This window comes from Acinonyx jubatus, chromosome A3, assembly GCF_027475565.1.
Source record: "Acinonyx jubatus isolate Ajub_Pintada_27869175 chromosome A3, VMU_Ajub_asm_v1.0, whole genome shotgun sequence".
Lineage (NCBI taxonomy): Eukaryota > Metazoa > Chordata > Mammalia > Carnivora > Felidae > Acinonyx > Acinonyx jubatus.
In genome coordinates, this window is record NC_069388.1 from 9046803 (window position 1) to 9068141 (window position 21339).

The 21339-nt window shown below is 49.9% G+C and overlaps 1 protein-coding gene across 6 annotated transcripts in view; it reads right to left on the minus strand.

Annotated features, from left to right (window-relative positions):
• TSHZ2 (teashirt zinc finger homeobox 2) overlaps positions 1 to 21339 on the minus strand; it is a 449904-nt gene that overhangs the window by 163394 nt on the left and 265171 nt on the right. For 2 of the 6 annotated variants that reach the window (XM_027046721.2, XM_027046719.2), the window contains exon 2: positions 17857 to 20802. In XM_027046721.2, the coding sequence (XP_026902522.1) occupies positions 17857 to 20802 (2946 nt within the window). Of the gene's footprint in view, positions 1 to 1186; positions 10656 to 15802; positions 20803 to 21339 lie in introns of those variants that run through there. The other 4 variants (XM_027046718.2, XM_015078389.3, XM_015078392.3 and 1 more) reach the window with 3 other exon arrangements.

Below are 21339 nucleotides of genomic sequence, written 5' to 3' on the forward strand. Positions count from 1 at the left end.
ATTTTGAGAGACAGAGAGAGAGAGAGCGTGAGTGGGATAGGGGCAGAGAGACAGAGAGAGAGAAGGAGAGAGGGAATTCCAAGCAGGCTCCACATTGTCGGTTCTGAGCCCAATGTGGGGCTTGAACCCATGAACCGTGAGATCATGACCTGAGCTGAAATCAAGAGTTGGATGCTTAACTGAGCCACACGAGTGCCCCAAAACTCGGGTTTCAACCTAAGCCCTACTAAGGCTGTGTGATGGTTAAATCACAACTTCTGTGGGTTTTGAGTACCTCATTGGCAAAATGGGGTGATTCCAGGGACACATCTGGCATGCTGGCAGGAAAGATATGATGATGATCAGATAAGAAGGTCTAGAGGGCCGTGGACATCGTATGTGTTCAGTAAGTCAGCCTTTATTTCCTTTGGGGGATCAGGACAGTGCCCGTGTTCTGGCTCGTGGAGTCGGTCAAAAGTACATTCAAGTTTTGGCTCTGCTGCCTCCTAACTGTATGATCACCTTTGTGACATTCGGTTTTTGGCCCTACAAAATGGGGATTCAGAATGGAAGCTGCTTCTGGGGATTTGGGGAGGCTGAAAGGAGAGAATACGTGGGAACCTACTCACCCAACGTTAGCTCATTGTTACTAAAGACTGTATCTTTGGGGCTTCAGTGGCGCCTGGCACATAATAAGCGCTCAGTAAATGTTTGTTGATTGGATAGTGAGAGAGATCAGCATTGATATTCGGAAAGGCTGAGGTCAGTCCTGGGAAAGATTTGTCCAGGGAACAAGGCAAAAAGCCTCCAGGAGTCTGTAGCTGAGATCGGAGGGGGTTGGGGGGGTGGTAACCAAAGCAAGTATATGGAGACTGGGCTGTTGAAAGTCACCAGATAGTGAAGAGGGCACCTGTTGGGATGAGCGCTGGGTGTCGTCTGGAAACCAATTTGACAATAAATTTCACATTTAAAAAAAAAAAGAAAGTCATCAGAGACACAGAGAATAGCCTTTTCGTGCAAATCAAGGAGGGAGTGGTAACTGGCATTAAATGAGCGCCTACTGTGTGCAGAGTGCTAGGGGCTTCCTTATCTCTTTCTCATTTAACCGTCCCATCGGGCTGTACGTGGGCTATTAGCCCCGTTTTATGGAAGAAGAAACTGAGGTTTGACTGTGGGCCAAGTCTCGAGGGCAGAACGGGGGCTCCAAGATAGACAGTATTCAATTCACATCTGTCAGCTGAACCTCCGAAAGGTCGGCAACCCGCTGAGGGGGCCACCACTTACAGGTGCCAGAGTTTGGACCGAGCCCCACGTGCTGTCTAGCTGCTCCTTTCAGGCGGGAGGCCAGGAGGAAGAAATGCAGAATGGTTAGCCGGCTGCCGTGTGCGCTGCTGCTCGTGTATGAAGGTGGCGTTCCTGTGTCGGGGCGTGTGATTTGTGTCATCTGCCAGCTGCCACGAGGAGCTTCTGCGGGGACTCATCCCCACTCTCAGATGGGGCGAGAACCTGGACACAGGGAAGCCCGTCTGAGGACAGCACTGTAGTGATGCCTCACTCCTGCCTTCTGCGTGTTTTCCCTTCCGACAGGCACATGTGCTTTGCGTGCGCAGCGTGTCTTAAGTGCCTTCAAGCTGATTCCCTGCCTGGGATGACCCCTCACCAATGACGGACTGAGGTCAGAGCACCCGAGCCCAGCCCTTGTCTCCAGAGGGGTCGAATCCGGGAGCATAATGAAGACCATCTAGCTCCCTGTGGGATCAGAGTGAGGCTGGGACTTTCCCTGAAATCACACGCATGCCTGGCTTTCTCCCCTTCTCTTATCAGTCTCCTCCGGGGGCACATTCCTAGGAAATGACTGGTCCAGGCACCTTCATACCAGGGTCTGCTTCTGGAAGCTGCCCCCAAGATGCCATCCTCTTAGACCCGGGGCTGACAAACTGCAGCCTGTGGGCCAAATCCGGCCCTCCGCCTGGTTTTGGAAAGACAACTTTATCGGTACTCAGTCACACCTACTCGTCCCGCAAAGCCTCAAGTGTTTGCTCTCTGGTCTTGTGAGAAAACAGATCTGCTGACTGCCGTGCAAGATAGTGCTCTGAACACATGCAGCTCTTTCCCACCTCAGGAACTCTGCACATGCTGTTCCTTCTGCCTGGTGTCCTCCTTCCTTGACTCGGTGGCTGATCGATTGCTCCTCACTTTTTAGGCCTGGGCAACAATGTCACTTCTTCAGAAAGACCTTCCCTGCCCACTCCTCTAAAGTAGCCTTCTGCTATTGAGTTCCTGCCTTGGTTTATTGGCCGCGGTTCCCTCCATCGTCACCAGCCAGCCCATAAGCTCCGGGAGGAGTTGAGACCCTCTCTCTCCGCCTTGCTCATTTCTGGATCCTCGTGCCTGTACATGGTAGAGACTCAAAACTATCTGTTGACTGGTGAGGAAGAAGGTAAAACCCAGCTGGGGCTAGAAGTCAGGTGCTACATCACGATGGGCGCTGGGTAATCTGATCCTCATTTTGAGTCTGTACTCCCAAAGCAATGGGAACATATTTCATACCCAAGCCACATTAGTGCCTAGACATTTATTGCCTCTGGTATTAATTTGCTTGTTTTGCCACATTATGTAATGGGAGGTCACTTTCTGTTATAAGCTATAATTTTTGAATTTTATGATATAGATCGACCTGCTTCAGGAACCTGGCTCTAAAGAGCCTTGATGTCAAGGGGTCAAGAGAAAGCTATGCCGCGTTAATGGTTTTAATTAATGCATTAATTTCACGGCGCTTTTCTTGGGGGCTTCATATGTGTAGGCTCCACGTGTGAGATGTTCAGGGAGCTTCCTGTTAAGAAAAGGAAGGCCCCCTCACGTGCACATTCAGGTGGTTCATTCTGCACGTGGAAGCCAGAATCATCTTTAGAAATGCCAACTGCATCATGCCCTTCCCCTATTTAGATCCCCTTAATGAACCTCGAGTAATCTAAACTCATCACTATGGCCTGCACATTTGAGTTGGGCTAAGTATTCAAACCTATTTCTCTCTGAGCTCACAGAGTTCCAGCAACACTGGCCTTCTTTCAGTTTCCCTCAATACTCCCGGCCCTTACTCGCCTCAGGGCCTTTGCACTTGCTGTCCCTGTCTCACATCCTCTTTTCATTCATTGCAGGACTGGATCCCTCAATCTTTCATATCTCAGATGTCACCCCTCAAAGAGCACCCAAAGTAAATGAACACTCCTGCCATTCAGGCCCTTAAGTACTTTATTTATTTCCTTCATGGGACCTGAAATGATCTTGCTTACTAAGTTATTTTCTTGTTTCTTGTCTTTCTCTTTCTATAAGATCCCCCAAAGGGAGGGAAATGGTCCATTTGTTCACTGCTATATACTTGGGGCCTAGTATGGTGCTGAGACGTAAGAAAATACACAATAACATACTATCAGATAGTTGCAAATTTAATAAGGGAAATCAAGTGATGGGAAAGAGGCATTTGAGAGCGTTGGATGGCTTTCGATCAGGGCTTGGCAAACTATGGCCTGTGGGCCAAATCCAGCCCACCACCTGTTTCTGCAGGGCCCATAAACTAAGAATGGTGTTTACATTTTTAAATGGTTGAAAGAGTCAAAAGAAGAATGACTTTTCTTTTTAATGATGCATGAAAACTATATGAAATTCAAGCGTCAGTGTCCATCAATAAAGTTTTATTGGAATATAGCCACACCTCTTCATTTACACATCTCCTATTACTGCCTTTACGCTGCAAGGGCAGGTTGAGTGGTTGTGACAGGGACTGTGTGGCTGTGACCCAGAAAATATTTCCTATCTGGCCCTTTATGGAAAGCTTTTGATGACTCCTGACTTAGATCTTCAGAGAAGAGTCCTTGAAGAAGATGATGTTGAAGTTGAGATTTAAATGATGAGAATGGTTAATATAAGGATCAGAAAGACTGTATTTGAGGTCCCTTGGGCAGAAGAAACACTCATGAAACGGAAGCCCTTGTCACTACACTGTGAGGTCCGAATTGGGACTTTTAATCTGGCAGTCATGGACCGAGTAAACTGGCGCCTGGTGGTGAGTTGAGTCCTGCCAAGAGATAGGGCGTGCTTCAGTGAACTGAACGGCCATAGAAACCGAGGTCGAACAGGTGTAGCAGTATGGAGGTCCGATAAAAATATGAGTGATGAAATGGACAGTGGTGGGAAAGAGGAGAGAAAGAGGAAGGTCCATCGATCCTAAGCCTGGGGATAGCAGGGGGATAATGGGACCACTCACTGTCATTCAGAATAAGAAAAATTAGTAGGTGTCAGGACAGCGAAGGGATGGCCTAGGTCAAGCTTGACTAAGATGAGCTGGATTCAGAGTCATCTGCGCCCCCACATCCCCCCTGGGCATCCCAATCTCAGCCCAAGCTGTAACATGCCGACCCCACCCAATGCTTCCAGGAGTGTGCACCTGACCCACGCTGAAGAGACAACATCCCATTTTTCCCAGTCTTAGGCATTGCTTCACACGTATTGTGACCTCACAGGCCAACTGAACTCAGTCTCCATAGATGGCATTCCTGGTAAACAGCACTCTTTCTACTGACACCCCTAGGCTGGGGTGGACTAGAACCCTGGTGCTGGTCCAGGCAATCTTGCTGTTTGTCTGAAAATGAAGACAAAACAGAGGAAATCTGAGCTGAGCGATGAGGGAAGACCAAGTTCCAATGACATCCCTCCTTTGAACCCAAGATTCATTCGCGCATGAAACCAACTCTATCCTTGGATGCACTGGCAAATTCCCTGGTTTACTAAATTAAGTTTGACTTGGTCTGCAGTCGATTATAAATAACAGATTCTGATAAATGCAATTTAGAGTTAGCATGCTGAACAGTTTTAATGACTGTTTCCAAAATAATTTTACGGCCCATCTTTTCAGAGTTAAGGAAGATATTAAGCGAAGCCAAGAGGAGGGCCTAGTCCCCTGACTGCCAATCAAGGCTCTTGAGATGGGAAACTCCTCCTGACACAGCAGAGACAACTGAAGTGATATTGTCTGTCTATCCGTTTAATAAGTGATCTCGGCAGACTCCTATATACTTCTGGGCTGCCTTCTGCTTCCCTGGATTTTGGTTCTCTCCTCTGGTTGCCAGCTTCTGCTCTCTGTTGCCTCCTCTAAGCGACAATCTGGATGGTCTCACCCTTTCGGTCTCACTTGATTTTGTATACCAAGCCAGGACCTTCCGTAGAGTTCATGTTCTTGCTCACACAGGACCGTGTCAGACAGGCGCAAAGACTGACTTAAAGCTAATAGAAGCAAACATTTTTTTAGAGCACTCACAACACGCCAGGTACTGGGCTTAACGCAGTGGGTCTCAAAATGTGGTCCCTGGATCAGCATCCTGCTATCATCTGGGAATTTGTTGGAAATGCAAATGATCGGGTCCCACCCAAGATCCAAGGGATCCGACACTCTGGGGAATGTGTTGAGCCACCTGGATTTTAGCAAGGCCTCCAGATGGTTCTCAGGTTTGAGAACCGTTGGCTTGAAGCATTACCTAGATTGTCTCCTGCAATCCTGTCTATTGAGCCCCGAGGGAGGACAGTTATCCCCATTTTAGAGATAAAGAACCTGCATCCTAGGGAGGTTAGGCATCTGCCCTTGCCGCTAGGGAACAGTGGAACTTGGATTCGAACCCAGGCAGCCTGACCCACAAAACCCCTCCCGTGCTCTCCGGCGAGGGTGGACACGTTACTTCGCGCACGTCTTCCCCAGATTCACATGTCCTACTGCCTTTTTGCTGATTCTTAGGGAGCCTTAGCACCACTTCTCAACCGCCAAGACATTTTCCACTTAAAAATAAAAAATGGTTGCAAGCCTCCAAGGAAAGGGTCGGGTCCCCCGGGGTCCTGGGGACTGGCACCGAGGCATTTGTGATCCGCAGCCTGCAGCCTCCTCTCTTGAAAATCACCTTGTCCTTTCCAAGTCCCCTTTCTCCTGCATTGCATGTCTCCCCAGCTCATACCGTGCGGTTACAGATGCCACTTTGCTCGCGGTGATTTATAAGCAATCGCTAATGCTCAGTTATAATTCCCCATTTCAGATGCGAAAATGGCTCATCATGTGCACCACAAGGGCCTCTCTACGATGATATATAATTTAAAAATTAACACGAGGACAGAGGAGACTCTGCATTTTTGAACTAGGAACTTAGAGATTCAGAGGTTACAACTTGATAAGGTGAGCTCAAGGAATGAGATGAGTCATTAAAACAAATGCCTCCGTTACATGTTTCCATGACTTCAGAGCTTTTCTAGCATCTTCCAGTTCACCCGCACTTGTCAAAGTGCATGCCCACAAGTGGTATATTTATATAAGGGTATTTTTCCCCGTTGTTACAAACATCCTCTAATTCCTGACACAGACCTTCCCGATATAAACCATGCTGTCGGAGAGCAAGCAAAGCAGAAAAAAAATCAATGCTTGATCTCCAGCAAGGGCCAAACAGAGCTGAACAGCACAATCAAAAAGAACTTATGGCGATTCTCTGGAAGAACCTGCCGCTGTGTTTACAGCGTCGCTGGCTCTGGGTGGAGATGGGCCCAGAAGACTTTGGACAGTTGAATGTGCAGCACACCGATCTCCAGGGAAGGGGATAGCGACAGTGACAGATGCGGGCTGTGGTGGGAGGGGGGCAGGGCAGACAAGAAAGGCAGGGACGGAGAAGGTGAGCTGGTGCAAGAGGGAAAGATAGGGGAAGGATTTTGCATGTGTGATGCTCAAGCTACTTTGGTGCCTGTATTGGTCCAACCTTTCGTGGCTTTGTGACCAAGCCTTTTCCCAGTCTGCTCCGCATCAAGTGGTTGCAATTATGGATTGCAAATTTATTGACATTTGACATCTGCATCAGCCTTCCTCTGATCAACAGAACTCTCGGCTGCCAAACGGAATAATTACAGAAGATTTTAGCCGTCATGGAGATGCCAAAAAGGTCATTAAATCATCTTGAAAAAACAATGTGTTTCTCCATCTCATCTCGCCAGTAAATCTTCCGTTGGAGTTGGGACCACCTAGGGTTGATGCTCAGAGAGGGGGGGGGGCTGAATTACAGAATGGAGAGAAGAATTAAATTAGGATTGAAAAATAGGAAGGCAGGCACAGCAGGGACCTCTTGTTTTGTGCTTCATAATTTCTGGAGAAGCATAGAGATCGCGGCGTACTTTTGTCAAGAAATGGATTCTCCTCAGGAAACAGGCTGTAATGGCTCCCTCAGGAGTTGGGGGCGGTCCAGGGGCGATTCAGGAAGAGCGGTTGTAGCTAGATGCCCACCGAGGGCCCCACAGTACAGAGCCACATTTGTCTTAATGCTCTACAGGTCTCTGTGTGACATCCTTTCTCCTTTCCAGACAAGCGTGGTTGCAAGTGGCCTGGAATCCCCAGAAGCCACTTCTTCTCCATGCTCGCTGCCCCCCACTTCCTCCAGATCACCATCGTCTTTCCCTTCACCTGTCACTGGCTTCCTGCTTCTGCCCTTGACCGGCCTCACCCATTCCACACTCAGTAGCCACTCAGGTCCTTGAAGGATGAACTAGATCATGCCCTTGCCTACTTAAACTCTCTCAGTGACTTCTCATGGCACTTAGGAGGAACAAAATAGAAAGTTGTGAGGATGTTCGACAAAGCCCTGGCTTGCCTCACGCCCTCACCCCACTCCAAACACTCCCCTACCCCTCCAGCTCCAGCCCTCCGCACTGGCCTTTCTCTGAATCAGATGCGCCAACCCTTCTGTTTTCCTGCCTGGGATGTTCTGCCCGCAATTTGTCATGTGACCGGCTCCTTCTCAACATCCTCCTTTTCCGCCCCTGATCCCCCTCTGTTTAAAGTAGGTGGCCCCGTCATAGGCTCTCACACTACGTTGTATTTCCTTGGCAGACCCGCTTTCCCGGGGCTCCGAGGATACGAGCCGTTAGTATTATTATCAATGTGTATTCTCTGATTAGAATGTAGGATCTGGGTTTCTTTTCTTCTCGGGGTGTAGCCCAGCACTCGGGACAGAGCCCGGCACATAGCAACTTCTCCAAGAGCATGAATTAAAGGACAATTGAACGAAGGTCTCTGATCGTCCTGCCACAGAGAATGCGGGATGGTTCGACTCATTCACCTGCAGGCGTCTATTGACTCTGTTCCCATGGGCATGCGTACCTTGAAAAAAGGCATTTCTTAGCCCTCGTGACAATGTTACTCCTCTGGGCAAATCATTCGACAGTGGGTTGGGTGGGAATGTTTCTCACCTTCTCGTACTTTTCTGGGCTGCACAGAGCCTGAAGACGCCTTCCTCCACTTGGGGCTTCTCTCATGCTGCGCTCTGTGCTCAGGGTTTCACGCGCTTTATCTATTCCATCTGCCTCACTGACGAGTGACACACGCATTATTGTCATTTCACACATGGCGGATGTCAAAGAAGGTTATGATCACCTCCTAGATACTGTCCCTTTCTCCCTCCCTTCCTTCCAATATTTATAGAGTCTGCATGGACGAGCTAATCAGGTGCAGCCCCCAGCCTCCTGGACCTTAGAGGCGGATGCCACCTCTACCTCATAAACCAAAGGCTTCAGGGAGAGTCCGGGGCTTCACCACTTCAAAGCCCTACAAAGTCAACTTCATGAAAATGACGTTCACATACTTCAATAAAGCAAACCTGTTCTGAACATCTATCTCGGAGGTTCAAATGATAAGTTTATATACCTGAGCAGGAGCCATCACATGTGTATCAACCGGCTTCTCGGCCCCATCAGCATCCCCTCTCTGCCATCTTCTCCCCAAAACACGGCTCTAACCATGCTGAACCGTGTGCGTTTTCTGGAACGGACCTCCCACTCGACTTCACTTACAAGGCTTCCCTCTTGTCATTCCTTTTAACCACGGGGGCCTCCCCCTTCTCCACCGGCTGGCTCCTTTTCTCATTCCAGGCAGCCTAGATCTCTGCTCATTTGGTCAGATGCCCTTGAACCCTCTTGTCTCCCACGGGATGAGTACTTCCCCTGGAATAGCACTGAGCTCAGCGTAAGTCTTGGTGATGTGACGTCCTTCCTCTGCAATGGACTGTCCGTGTTCTGAGGGCAGAGCCGGCCTCTGTGTCGCTTATCACCGTAGTCCTTGCACGGACCGCAGCCCCCAACACATGTTTACTGCACGAGGCACGTTTTCATATTTGTCTTCCCCAGATGGACGTTCCCGAGCCGCACAATGCGACTTGCTTCCAGCACGTTATCATTGCAATTGTCGCGGTTATTAAAATCTTGAGACACATGAGCCCACTCTTGATTCTAGGGCGGCTACATTTTAACGATGATGAGAGTAGCTCTCTTTGAGGATTTCTAGGTGCCTGGTATTGTCCCAGGAAGAGACTCCGCAGGTTTGCTGTCAATTTCTCTTACGACTACGTGAAGACAGCCGTCATGCAGCCACTTGACAGAAGAGCTTTCTGAGGGTCAGAGAGGTGACGTGACCTGCCCTAGGTCCCTCATCTAGAAAGTGGAGATGTGGTCCTGGGACCCAGGCTTCAGTGGCTCCAGAGTCCGTGGACGTCTGCCTGAGTTTAGCTGCCCTATCGCCTCCCTCCTGAGATTTCCAGGCATCAGGACGTCCCTGCGTCCCGAGACTTTGTGACAGGCCTCCCCTCCACTCCGGCATCCTCCCACTTCTCATTCTCTTACATTTCTGGGATAATGAGGTCCTGATTGGTCCTTTGACTTCTAAGCCAGAGCAAATGCTACCCAATAGGGACCCATCTCCATGGTTACCGCACACCAGAGAATGCACCAGAAGGTAGCACAGGGGGATGCAGCAAATATGGGGGAGGAAGGAGTCATAAACAATTAAACATGACAAAAACCTCTAGTGAACCAAAATAGAATTATTTGACTGTGAAATCGAGTAATGTAGCATTGAAAATAACATAACCTGAAACATCATTTTTTTTTTTTTTCCCTCCATAGATGAAAAAATACCAGATAAACCCATGCATGGTGAAACTGCCAATACGTTGGAGGGCCCCAGTGGCAGGAAGTTGTCTCAGTCAAAGGTTTGGGCTTTTGGGATACTATCTTTTTTTTTTTGTCTTCCCCCTGCGCCTCAAAGGGCAAAGTAACTTGCCAATAACTCGGGGCTGGGGTTCCCATCTCACACTTTTCCTACTTTGGTGCAGCGCCCGATGGAATTTAACGCAGGGGATGCCAGAAAGGGGCTGAGAGACGTTTCGGCCAGAATCGTGGCTCGAGGGAGGGAAGTCATTCATTCGCCCACACTTGGTTTCCAGCCCTGCAGCCGGCGCTCGCTGTGATCTTGGGGATCACGTCACCTCTCTGAGGCTGGTTTCTTCACCTGTGAGCTGGGTGTCCGTCAGAGTTGTTTGTAGAGTTTTGGGTTCAGATTGATGGAGACAATACGTGGGGACGACCCAGTACAAGAGCGGGACACCTTAAATGTGCCATAAATGTCAATCCTCTGTCAGTATCGATCGCGACAAGGACAATAGTGGTAGCGGACACAGCCAAGCACTGTTTGAAGCACTTTCTTCTTACCACCTTTAATCAACCTCGTCCCCATCATTATCTGCATTGAAACTCCAGCGCAGACCTTGCGAAGCATGGCCCAGCCACTGGTGATTTTTAACTCGAGCAAGTGGACTTTTTCAAGGTAGCTGGGGGCACAGAGGCAAAGCAGAAGTCAGAGGGGAAGAGATGCACGGTACTGCGATGCTCCGTGCTTTCTCGGGGCCCCCCCGAACACCACCGGACGCTTCCATTCCACTGCCTCCCCCCCCACTGCCCACCCCCAGCCCCCCACCCCCGCCACCGCCCGGAGCTGATTTAATTAAATCTGTACACATAGGCTCTCCTTCTTTCTTCAAATAAAGTGGCACAATCCATCCCACATCTTGATTTAAGCCTTAAGCAAACAGAAGGGGATTTTTTTTTTTTTTTGAGGTAGGTGATCAAGGCGGGAAATAAAGAGGAGAATGAAATTCATCAAGGGCTCGCGTTGCGGGCCAGACCCAGCGCTGAGCTCTGCCCAGGCACTGTTTTAGCTAATCCTCCACACGAACTGCAGAAGGAAGGAATCGTATTTACTGCCACCCAGTCTCTGCCAGTCTTTCTCGTCAACTTGAACACGGATTTTGGTTTTGAATTTTCCCAGCATCACTAGATGACCCCAAATGGAACGCCCTCTGTGCCCCAAATATATGCTGTATCTCCTACAAGTAAAATAAGTAAAGATAAAAAAAGAATAAAAAACCCAAAGAAATAAAGACCATTCCAGGAGAAAACCACCACCACCACTTTCCACATAGCCCCGGCTGCCTGGGCTCCGGGGCGGGGTGCACGCTCTCAAGAGCAGCACAAAGTTCTCTAAAGTCCCCAGAGGTGATGGGCGCCTTCAGCTCCTGGCATCCCGTTTCCCCGCCAGGCGAGCCTCATGTGACATTCACCCTGGATTTCATGGGAGAACATGACATGCCCTGATTTGCAACAAACTGTTCTCTCCGAGGGGAGAGTCGGGGAAAGAAAGCAGCCCCCCACCACCTCCTCTTGTGGTCTCCTTAACATGATCTCCGTGGCCTACATATCATCCCACAAACTGCCCTGCGAGTCTTGCAGGGCGTGGCGTCGAGACTGATTTAAAATCCCTGCATTGCTAAAACTGCATTGTTCTTCATCAAGTTGAGTCATTTTTATGTGAAGTGTCAGGATCCCTAACAAATAACTCCTGCCAGACAAATCAAGTTCCTCGTCTTAGAGCCGTGGCTAAATAGTTTATAGCTTTAATCTGCTCACCGAGGTGTGCAGTCTATGACAGTAATTATAAATGCAAGGAGAAATTATAGCTGAATGCTTTAACTGCATTAGGAGCTGTTTGATGAACAATCATGAGTGCCTGCTCGTTGCCAACAATAGAGGGCAAGTTAGTGTCAGTGCATTAGAGAGATTTCAGTTCTGCATGGTGCTTCTTCCCATTTACCACAGAATGTCACTTGTCTTCTATAAAGTAGAAAAAAAGCACCGTGGAAAGCTTTAAACTTGATAGTTAAAAAAAAAAAAAAGACAAAGAGAGAAATGCAGGGGAAACTGTTTATCATTATGACTTTTTTCTTTTTTTCCGCCTGTTTTGTTTGGCGGCTGGTTCGGTTTCGAATTAGTTCACTGAAGGTAGCTGCTTGTTTACTTACGAGGGGCCTTTAAAAAAAAAATCCCTCTTCTAGCCATTTTCGAGAAATCTTTATAGACAAAGACTTTGTTACATGCAGGGGCAAGTTCAGCATCGGCCCAGGAAGAAGATCTGGTGATCGCGCGTGTGGCCCCCCACGAAGTCCTTCTCCCCATCTGTATCTACCTAAGCTAATGACACAATTCAGCTCTTTATTTTCCCCTCCTCACTTTCGCGGAAAGACGTTTTTAATTTAGCTGAAGAATTACACAAATGTATTTTAAAGACATAAATCCATATAAAAAATATGAGCTAATTAAAACATTGCACTCCCTGTCGCTCATGGATTTTCAATTTAGCGAAAGAAAAAAGAATTGCATCTGGTTAAATGAAACGATGATACTGTTGGCAGATTGGAGTAAATGAAAAATAATGTTACTCTATATTAAAGCACCAAATTATACACGTCAGGATTGAGATTTCGAAGGTCCCAATGAGGAGGAAAGTGCAACAGAGAGGGGCGCCAGCCATGTGCGAGGGAGTCGAGCCAGATCGCTTGCATGAAATGAACGCATTCCAACAGGCTACACATTTGTTTCTTGCTGCGTTGGAAATGCGCGAGTCTTGTAGCCGACCCTGTTCCTGAATTCTCAGTTTGCTTCCCTCAAGTGAGAGTCAGGATAGTGATCAAAAAAAAACCAAAAAAAAACCCCCAAAAAACCAAAAAACCAAAACAAAAAAACCAAACTGTACATGTGAATTTTTACTGGAATTTGGGTCATTCCTTGGTTAGACGCTATATGGCAAGTGTACAACTGCCTGACAGGACAAGGAAATCATAATCAAGAGAGCGAGATTTGCTTCGCCCTGCGGGCCAGTTCCAGCACCCCCCCCCTCCCCCCCCCCCAGTTTCAATATCTGAAACTCTCTCGGTGGAGAAGCCGAGAGGCGGTAGAAGGTAATGAGTGTCGAGCAGTCCCGGGCTGAGTCCGCCTCTGCCCTTACTGTGCGCTCTTGGACAAATCCCGAAACGCTTAGAGCTCCTTGCAAATTAGGATGATATGAATAACCATGCCTGGCTCGCGGAAGAGGCCAGGAAGTGGGAGTTTTGCTGTCATTTGCTATCATTATGATCAAGTAGCAAGTGGAGGCTTCCACGGGGCCACCTGGGAAGAGCCCACGCGTCCCACATGCTGCAGGTGCGGCTGAGGAACGTGGTGGAAACCGGCAGGGACGGTGGAGGACTAACTTTTCCTGTGAACCTACCGGTTGCCAGGCTTTCTGGGAAAGAATTGCACAGGCCTAGTTAATTCTCAGAGTTTTCTAGGACGGGAGGACTGTGTCCACATTTTATAGACCCAGAAGTGGGCCAGATCTTAGAGATGGTGGATGCATCCTGGGCAGCCTCGGAAACCACCATTCATTCCCCTCCTGGGCTCCCTCCCCCCCCCCCCCCCCCCCGGGATGGGGCAGACGCCCCTCCCGTGTGCTCCACTGACCGTTTACCCCAGAGCTGCCCATCTGTGTGTCTGCCGTGAGCCTCCAAGGCAGAGTCTCGTCCCGGTCACTGGTTTATTGCCCGGGATCAGGGTGGTGTGTGGCCTGGAGCGATAGCCTTCTGGGTAGGTGATCACGAATGAGTGAGGTTCCGAGATTGTGGGAATTCACCCCGAATCTCTCTGCCTCCTCTTCCTCCCCCGTGACACGGTGGAATCCAGCCTTAACTTACAGGGCTGTTTGTGAGAATAAAGTGAAATGATGTTTGTAAAGCACTTGCCACAGGGCCGGCACATTTGGCTACTATAATCGGAGGGTCTACTGGCTCCCCATTAGGCGTCCATTGCTGAAGAGTGGCTGGTGCATAGTAAAAGCACAAGCAGTGTTTGTTGTAAGATGAAAGAGACTCAGGGAGGGGAAACAGGGACGAAGGGAGGGAGGAAAGGAGAAAGGGAAGGAGAAAGGAGGGAAGGGGGAGGAAGGAGGGAAGGGAAAGGGAGGGAGGAAAGAAGGGAGGTGAGGAGAAAGGGAAGGAGAAAGCGGGTGGGGGGGAAGGAAAGAGGAAGGGAGGGAGGGAGGAAGGAGGGAGGTAAGGAGAAAGGGAAGTAGAAAGGGGGGGGAGGTAAGGAGGAAGGGAGGGAGGGGGAAAGAAGGAGGGGCGTAGGAAGGAGGGAAGGAGAAGGGAAGGAGGAAGGAAGGGAGGGAGGTAAAGAGGAAGGAAGGGAGGAATATTCCTCTAATGGATGAAGGAAAGGGCATGTCTCTTACAGACATTAATGAATCCAGCCCCTTTGCTCTTTCCAGAATGCCATATAATCCATTTGTGAGGGTTGCCAGATTTAGCAAATAAAAATACAGAATGCCCAGTTAAATTGGAATCTCAGATAAACAATCAGTAATTTTGTTTGTTTGTTTGTTTTAGTAAAAATATGGCCCATGCAATACTTGGGAATGCTTATTCTACAAACTTGTCATTTATCTGAAATTCACATGTAACTGGACATCTTGTATTTTATTTGGCAAGTTTACATGCTGTTCACCCTGAAAGTGTGTCTTTCTCAAATCGCCCGCAGCAAAGGTGGCTGCTTCTTGGACTCGAATTCATTCTTGCCCCCCATTCCGGGACGAGGTGTGCTGCTAACCTTGCATGCTGCGTTACACAGAAATGACTGTAATTTCAAGTCTTTATGCATTTTAGCCTCGTTGATTTGCTCTTTGTTTAATTTCTGTTCCTCGAGAGCGTGCGGCTTTTAAAGGTGTGTACAAATACCGACTGAAATTGTTCTAGAACACTCCTGTCCTAAAACAGGGCTGCACAATGTAATGTTGTCTAATTAATTTTTAACGAAAAGTCGCCTTTCCTATTTGGCCGAGCACTGTGCAGGGTTCAAGACCTATCTGAAAAGGAAAGAAAATTCGGGGCAGAAGTTGCATCTTGCGGAGAACACAGACACGGCAAACTCCCAATTCTTCCGTAAACTCGTGACCACGCTTTTCTCAAACATCGTGTCGTTTGGTACAACTTATGGTACCACGCGTACCAGCTAAAATCAGAGCGCCGGGTAACAGCCATCTCGTTTTGTGATCGTTTAAAAACATCTATGCATAATTCTAAGCATTGGGCAACGTACTGAGTGTTGTTCTAAGAGAGGACATGCCTCCCGAGGTGACCAGAGCATCACAAAGCCATCTCTGCGCCAAGTCGGGAGCTACTCCGGCAGATTGCCTTATCTTTAGTATTGACCCAAACACACCACACACGTACATTCCTACTGCTTTGAATGAGTCTTAAATACTCAAACTTGGTTTTCTGTCATCCTAGCTCAAAAGCACAGCATCACGGTGTTTATATAAGAACGGAGCTTTGGTTTCATACAGTGATTTACTCTGTAATACGGTGCTTCAAAAGTCCAAAGCCTGCGGAGGGATGAGAAAAGAGCTATCCTGTCTTTGTATTTACCTTATTTGTTAAGGGCCTTTCGTGTAGGTTTTTCCAAATGATCAGTTTACTTTTGCTTCCTCAGAACAGACATGCACGATTCCGATTTTGACTAAGGCTTTCTTCTTCTCCCATCTCTCTATTTACATACCGCGATGTTTTGGCAACGATATTAATTTTTTTTCCAAAGAATGATTACAAACCTAACAGGTGGACAATTGGTCTTTATTGTAGCACAAATAAACATTACCTATTGGTCCTCGTGACCATGGTTTGGACCCTGCCACTATGGGATTGGAAACATCTCTCTTCTCTCTGGGTATTCTGTATATATCCACCTTTTTTTTTTTCTTTTTCAAGGACCAGAAAAGTATAATAGCAAGTTACATAAGATTTAAAATGTTATATAGCAAATAAATAGAATGTCGCCAAGCCCCGAGCTCACTTAGAGATCCAATAGCTGAATTTTGGCTTTTCTTTCAATAGTGTGAGCTGAACAAATCATGCTTGGAAAGCAAGAGATGAATCTGCTGGTTGCACATTTTAATTATCGTGATAAAAACATGCAAACAAAACAATAGTCTTCATTTGCGCCCACGTAGCCATTGGACCTACAGGATGGGTTCCCCTTTATCAGAAGCTCTTAGATCTTCTCACTGAGGGGACAGGCCCAGATTTCCACCCTTTCTTTCATCCTGGCCATCCTCACGCTCGGCAAGTCTCCCCACCTGACGTGAGGGGAGCCCAAAGCCGCACCCACATAAATATCCCTCCTTCCGCTTGGGAAGTCTGCCAGTGCTCATACCTTTGTGGCTCGATCTGAAAGTCTCCTATGTAAAAACAAAGGCTCTGACGATGGGGGGGGGGGGGGTGGCGAGGGTGGATACAGTATTATCGGCTGTTCGTATCTTACTGTGAATGAACTGAAGGAACTAAGCTGTCACCTAGCGGGACATTGACTGGACTGGTAAGTGCTGAGGCTGTAAGTCAGGTCGGGTCCCCGTCTGGGGCACGGCCCGAGGTGGGGGGACAACTTGAATATGTGTGGAGGTCCTTCGCATGTGGCGGGGGGGGGGGGTCATGCTGAAGGGGAGAGAAAAGGAAGCAGACAAAATACAAAAAAGAGAGATGAATGCATTGGGTGAAGACCCAGCCTTGAAAACAGTTGATACGGCCGGTGTGGCAAGACTGCCAAGGCATTTGACCTTGGCCTCTGTCCTCTTTCTTGGAGGTGACATAGATAGTCTGGGCACCAGTGACTATACAAGGCACAGAACTTCTATGATACATGATGCAAATTATCTGGATGCCGCGGGACCCCATGTGCATTGGCAATGGGCGTTCGGAAAGTCCTTTGTTTGTTTAGGTAAAATAAACTCTCGAGGGCATGCAGCGCATCTATCTTTGTTAAGGGTTGACGCTCATATTAGTCTATCCTAAAGAAAACCGAAAGATGAGAGAAGAAAGTAAGCTTCCTCTCTCTTCACCCCAGTGTTCTGCAGTGAATATTTTTCTGCCGTCTGACTACAGGCCAGATGCCCTTTCCTAGCAACCCTAACAGAGGCGATAGACAGAGGGACGGGCGGGGCAGGTATCAGCAGCGATCGCTGAAAGGAAGCTGCCAAAAGCATCGATTGCAAGCAATAATTGCAAAGTCCACGAGCTGATTAGGAAATCTCTGCACAGCGGCTGCCCCCAGGAGCTCTGGAACGCCCATTCGGTTGCTCAGCCTTCACTCACTCCCTACGTCATCAGCATCGCTATGGGAAGGCGAGGGGGTGAGACGGGACCGAGGTGGTGGTGGGGGGTGGGGTCTGTACGTATTAATTAAAGTGAGGTGTAGCCTCGGCTGGAGGGCCTTGGGGTCCCTAAGGGGATCACGCCTCGTGAGGCGGTAAAATCTGCGCGCGCCAACTCTCTGAACTCGTGTCCGTCTGTTCACCGACTCTAATCTGGAGACATTGGGAGAGCGGCTAGGACTTATCGCGTTCTAGTGTCTCATGCAAGTAAGTCCTACTCCAGCAGGCTCCTGTCCTCTTGGTACCGGGAGACGTGGGCTGCCTCTAAGCAGACCCACCTCCCAACAAGCTCCTCACAAGGCTACTGTCCCGTCACCTGGGAGCAAACCCATACCTGAAGAGCTATTCCTCGTCCACGTCTGTGACAAACTGAGAGTGGTGTTCGGGTGACTTGGCGTGCGTTTTGCTCAGGTGGAGTTTTACTGCGTGTTTGCTCGCAAATGTCCGACAGCACAACTTACACTTGAACTTAGAGTCTGTGTCCTCTTCGCCAGCTACGGTTTCCGGAGACCTCTGAGCCGACGACACCCGCGAGATCTCTTGCTCCGCCTTGCCTTGCTGTTCTACCGCCATGCGGGTCATGTCCTTCATTTGGAAACCCAGGTGCGACTCCAGGTGGCTGATGTAGGTGGAAGGGGTTCTAAACTGGGAGGCACAGTCACTGCAATAAAAGACGGGGTGTCCTTTGTCCATGTTTTTCAGGAACTTCGTCCCGCCCGTTTTCCGAAGTTGGTACTTGACGTTTGCCAGCCAGTGGCTGATCGTGGTCATCGAGAGCCCCGTGAACTTTGAGATTTGCATTCGCTCTTGAGGGCCCAGGTCGGACAGCAGGTACTTGCCCTCGGACGTCTGGAACAGACTCGAGGCAAACTGCGCTTGTAGGATCAGGAGGTGCTGAGGGTTCCAGTTGGACTGCCGGCCCTTCCTCTTATGCAGGGTCGAGACCTCGCTGGAGACGTCCTCAAAACGCCTGACATCCATTTCCAGCTTCATGGGGGTGCCCCGCGAGGAAGCGGCGGGCTTTGGGGTGGTGGCCTTGGGGAGGACCTTGACCATGTCGGCGATGTCAGACAGGGCGTGCTTCTGAGGTGGGGACGTACAGGATTGTGCTTGCGAGGACTCGGCTTTCTTGCTCTTGGACTTGGTCAGGTCGATGGGCTGATCGTTGCTCTCGAACAGGTAGCGCCTGGACACGCTGGCTGGCCGCGTGGGGGCAGGACTCAAGCCCGGCTTGTCCATGACGCCGAGACTCGACTTGTGGAACATCGACATTGTGCTTGAGCTTGGGCTGGAGCAGGAAGGGGAGCGCAGGGGTTCCGTGGCCTTGCCCAGGTGATTGTTCAGGACGGACTGCAGGGCGCTGAGTGGGTTGATGCATGGCAGGGCTGGGGCACGTGTGGGCAGGGCGCACCCGTTGCTGAGGGAGTGCGCTGGCTCGAGGGGCGGGCGTTTCTCGGGCTCGCCGCCCTCCTCCACCAGCCTGGCCTCCTCCTTCAGGAGACAAGGCTCAGCCTTCTTGGACTCGGAAGGGGTTTCGCTCTTGGAGAAAGCATCCCCGTCGCAGTGGCTGAAAGGTGAGGCCTCTTCCTGGGGACTTTCTTTCCCACACTCCTTCGCGACCTCGTCTTTGTCGTCTGGCTCCTTCTTCACTTGAGTGTATGGGGCCAGGTTGGTGGGCACAGAGACCAGTGGCATTACTTTCCACTTTGGGGCAATTGGCCTCAGCTTGTTGGTGAGGTTAGGGCGAATCTGCAGGACCTGGGATCCCAAGGGCAGGGCAGGCTTGGAGCCCTCCGACAGCTGATAGGCCGCGTGGATGCTGGGGTACGCGCTCCAGCTGGGAGCCCCGTTCTGGGCTTTGTTGATGGCCGTGGTGACGGTGTTTTCCAACGACTTCAAAATGTCCCCTCCGCCCTTGGAGCCGTCTTCCAAATCCTCCTCCCTTAGATACTGATACTTCATTGTAGGGTCTAACGGCTTCTGGAGAGCGTCTTCGTACTCCTCGCTCTTCAGGACTTTCTCGTCCTTGCTGATCTCCTCCGGTTTTTCCTTTTTGCTCTCTCTCTTCGGCTCGGTTGTAGAGGCCGCACGGTCAGAGGCAGAGTCACCTGACGGCCTGGGAGCCAGCGAATCGCTGTTTGGGGCGTCTGACAAAGCCTGCATTTTCTCCACGGCCAGCGGGTCCAACACCAGCTGCTTCCCTTTCTTGGAGGCAGAGCTGGTGACCTTGAGAAAGTGCCCCGTGACCATCATGTGGGCAGTGAGCTGCTGCAGGGTGTCGTGGGAGCTGCCGCACTCCATGCACTTGAGGATCTGGGACTTGCAGGCCTCAAACTGCCAGGTGTAGCTGGCGCCGTTCTGGTAGCCGTAGCGGTTGTTGGACGACAGCTGCAGGCCGGCCGTCTTCTGAGAGGAGAACGACTCCGCAAACGAGCCCGTGGTCGAGTCGGGGGAGCAAGGTCGGTTGACGTCGAAGACGCGCTTCTTGGCCGGGGTGACCGTTTTCGACGAAATGGTGGGCACTGGCTCCTTCAAAGGCACTTTTTGGTAATGTTTTGTTTTTATCATGTGGACGCTCAAATCTTGGAGGGAGTCGAAGGAGTCGCCACAGAACATGCATTTCAGAACCTTCTGAGCATCCTCCTTGTCCATATCCTGGAAAGCCCGTTTCCGGGGCTTGGAGTAGCCTGTGGGTCTCAGCTTGTCCTTTTTGCGGTTGTCGTCTTGGTAGTGGCCCGTCTCATTCATGTGCACGGTCAGCTCCACCAGGGTGTCGTAGGCGGCGCTGCACTGCCGGCACCGGAACCGGCTGGCCCCGGTGAATGCCGACCCGCACATCTTGCCGCTCTGCCGGTACAGCTGCACTGAGCTGAACAGGCTGGGCTTCCCCACGGATCGGGAAGGCAAGTTCTGCTGCAGGCTTTTGGACAGCGCGTCCTGATGCCAGTCGAAGTCGGTCTTGCTGCTGCCGTTGCGCGGGTCGCAGGGCCGCCTCTCGCCGCCGGACAGCTTGAAGCCGAGGCCCAGGCCCGACCAGTAGGAGTCGGACAGGATGTTGGCGTAGACGGCGGTCATTTTATCCATGCAGTTGTGGCTTTCGTTGGGAGGCTTGGGGTGCGCGCTGGCTTTCTTGTCCGCGGCGTCTCGACCGCAGACGCTCTTGACGTCCGACACCTGATCGCTGGCATCGCTCAGCAGAGACTCGTTCTCCACGTCCTGATTGGACAGGTGGCTTCCCGGAGAGTTCTGGTAGCTGAAGCAGCCTTTCTGCTCGGGGCCCGTTTCTAGCTCCTCATCTGTCCCCGGGTCATTGCTGCCCTGAAGCGGAGCTACCGAACCACTGTCCTCCTCTTCCTCCTCTTCTTTTATTTCCTCTCCTTCCTTCAGCTGCTCCTCCTGGGCGTAGCCTGCAAGAGAAGTAGAGGAGGATATGAAATAATAGTGGCAGGTCCCATATTCCGTCCCAGTCTCCCCGCTTGGAGCGAGTGCTTCCAATACCGAATCGAATAGCGAGCGAATCTACGCTTTTAGTAACTGCAAACCACGGACACAGGGAAAAGCCAAATGGTGTCCCGTGTGCTATCTAAGGCCTTTTTTTAACTGACAGGAGTCACAGATCTTTTTAAATGCCTAGAGTCCCAAGTTAATAACATTCACGTTTAGGGAATACCTAGCGCTCTGATAGTCAGACCGTGGCTAAATTCATAGGTACGACTTTCAGGAAAGCTGGGCTGGAATTCAACCCTACAAAAACAGATCTTTACAGAGAAGGACGTTGGCTCACGAGAAAACTAGATTTGACCCTTGGCATCTCCGTGGTAAGGTTTACCGAGAGCCTTGGATATGTTGGCATACAATTATCTTAATAAATCATATTTGAGTGCTTGTAGGTAATTGAGATGCACTGCCATTATATTTTTGATAGCCGGTGTCTTTTTGTTATA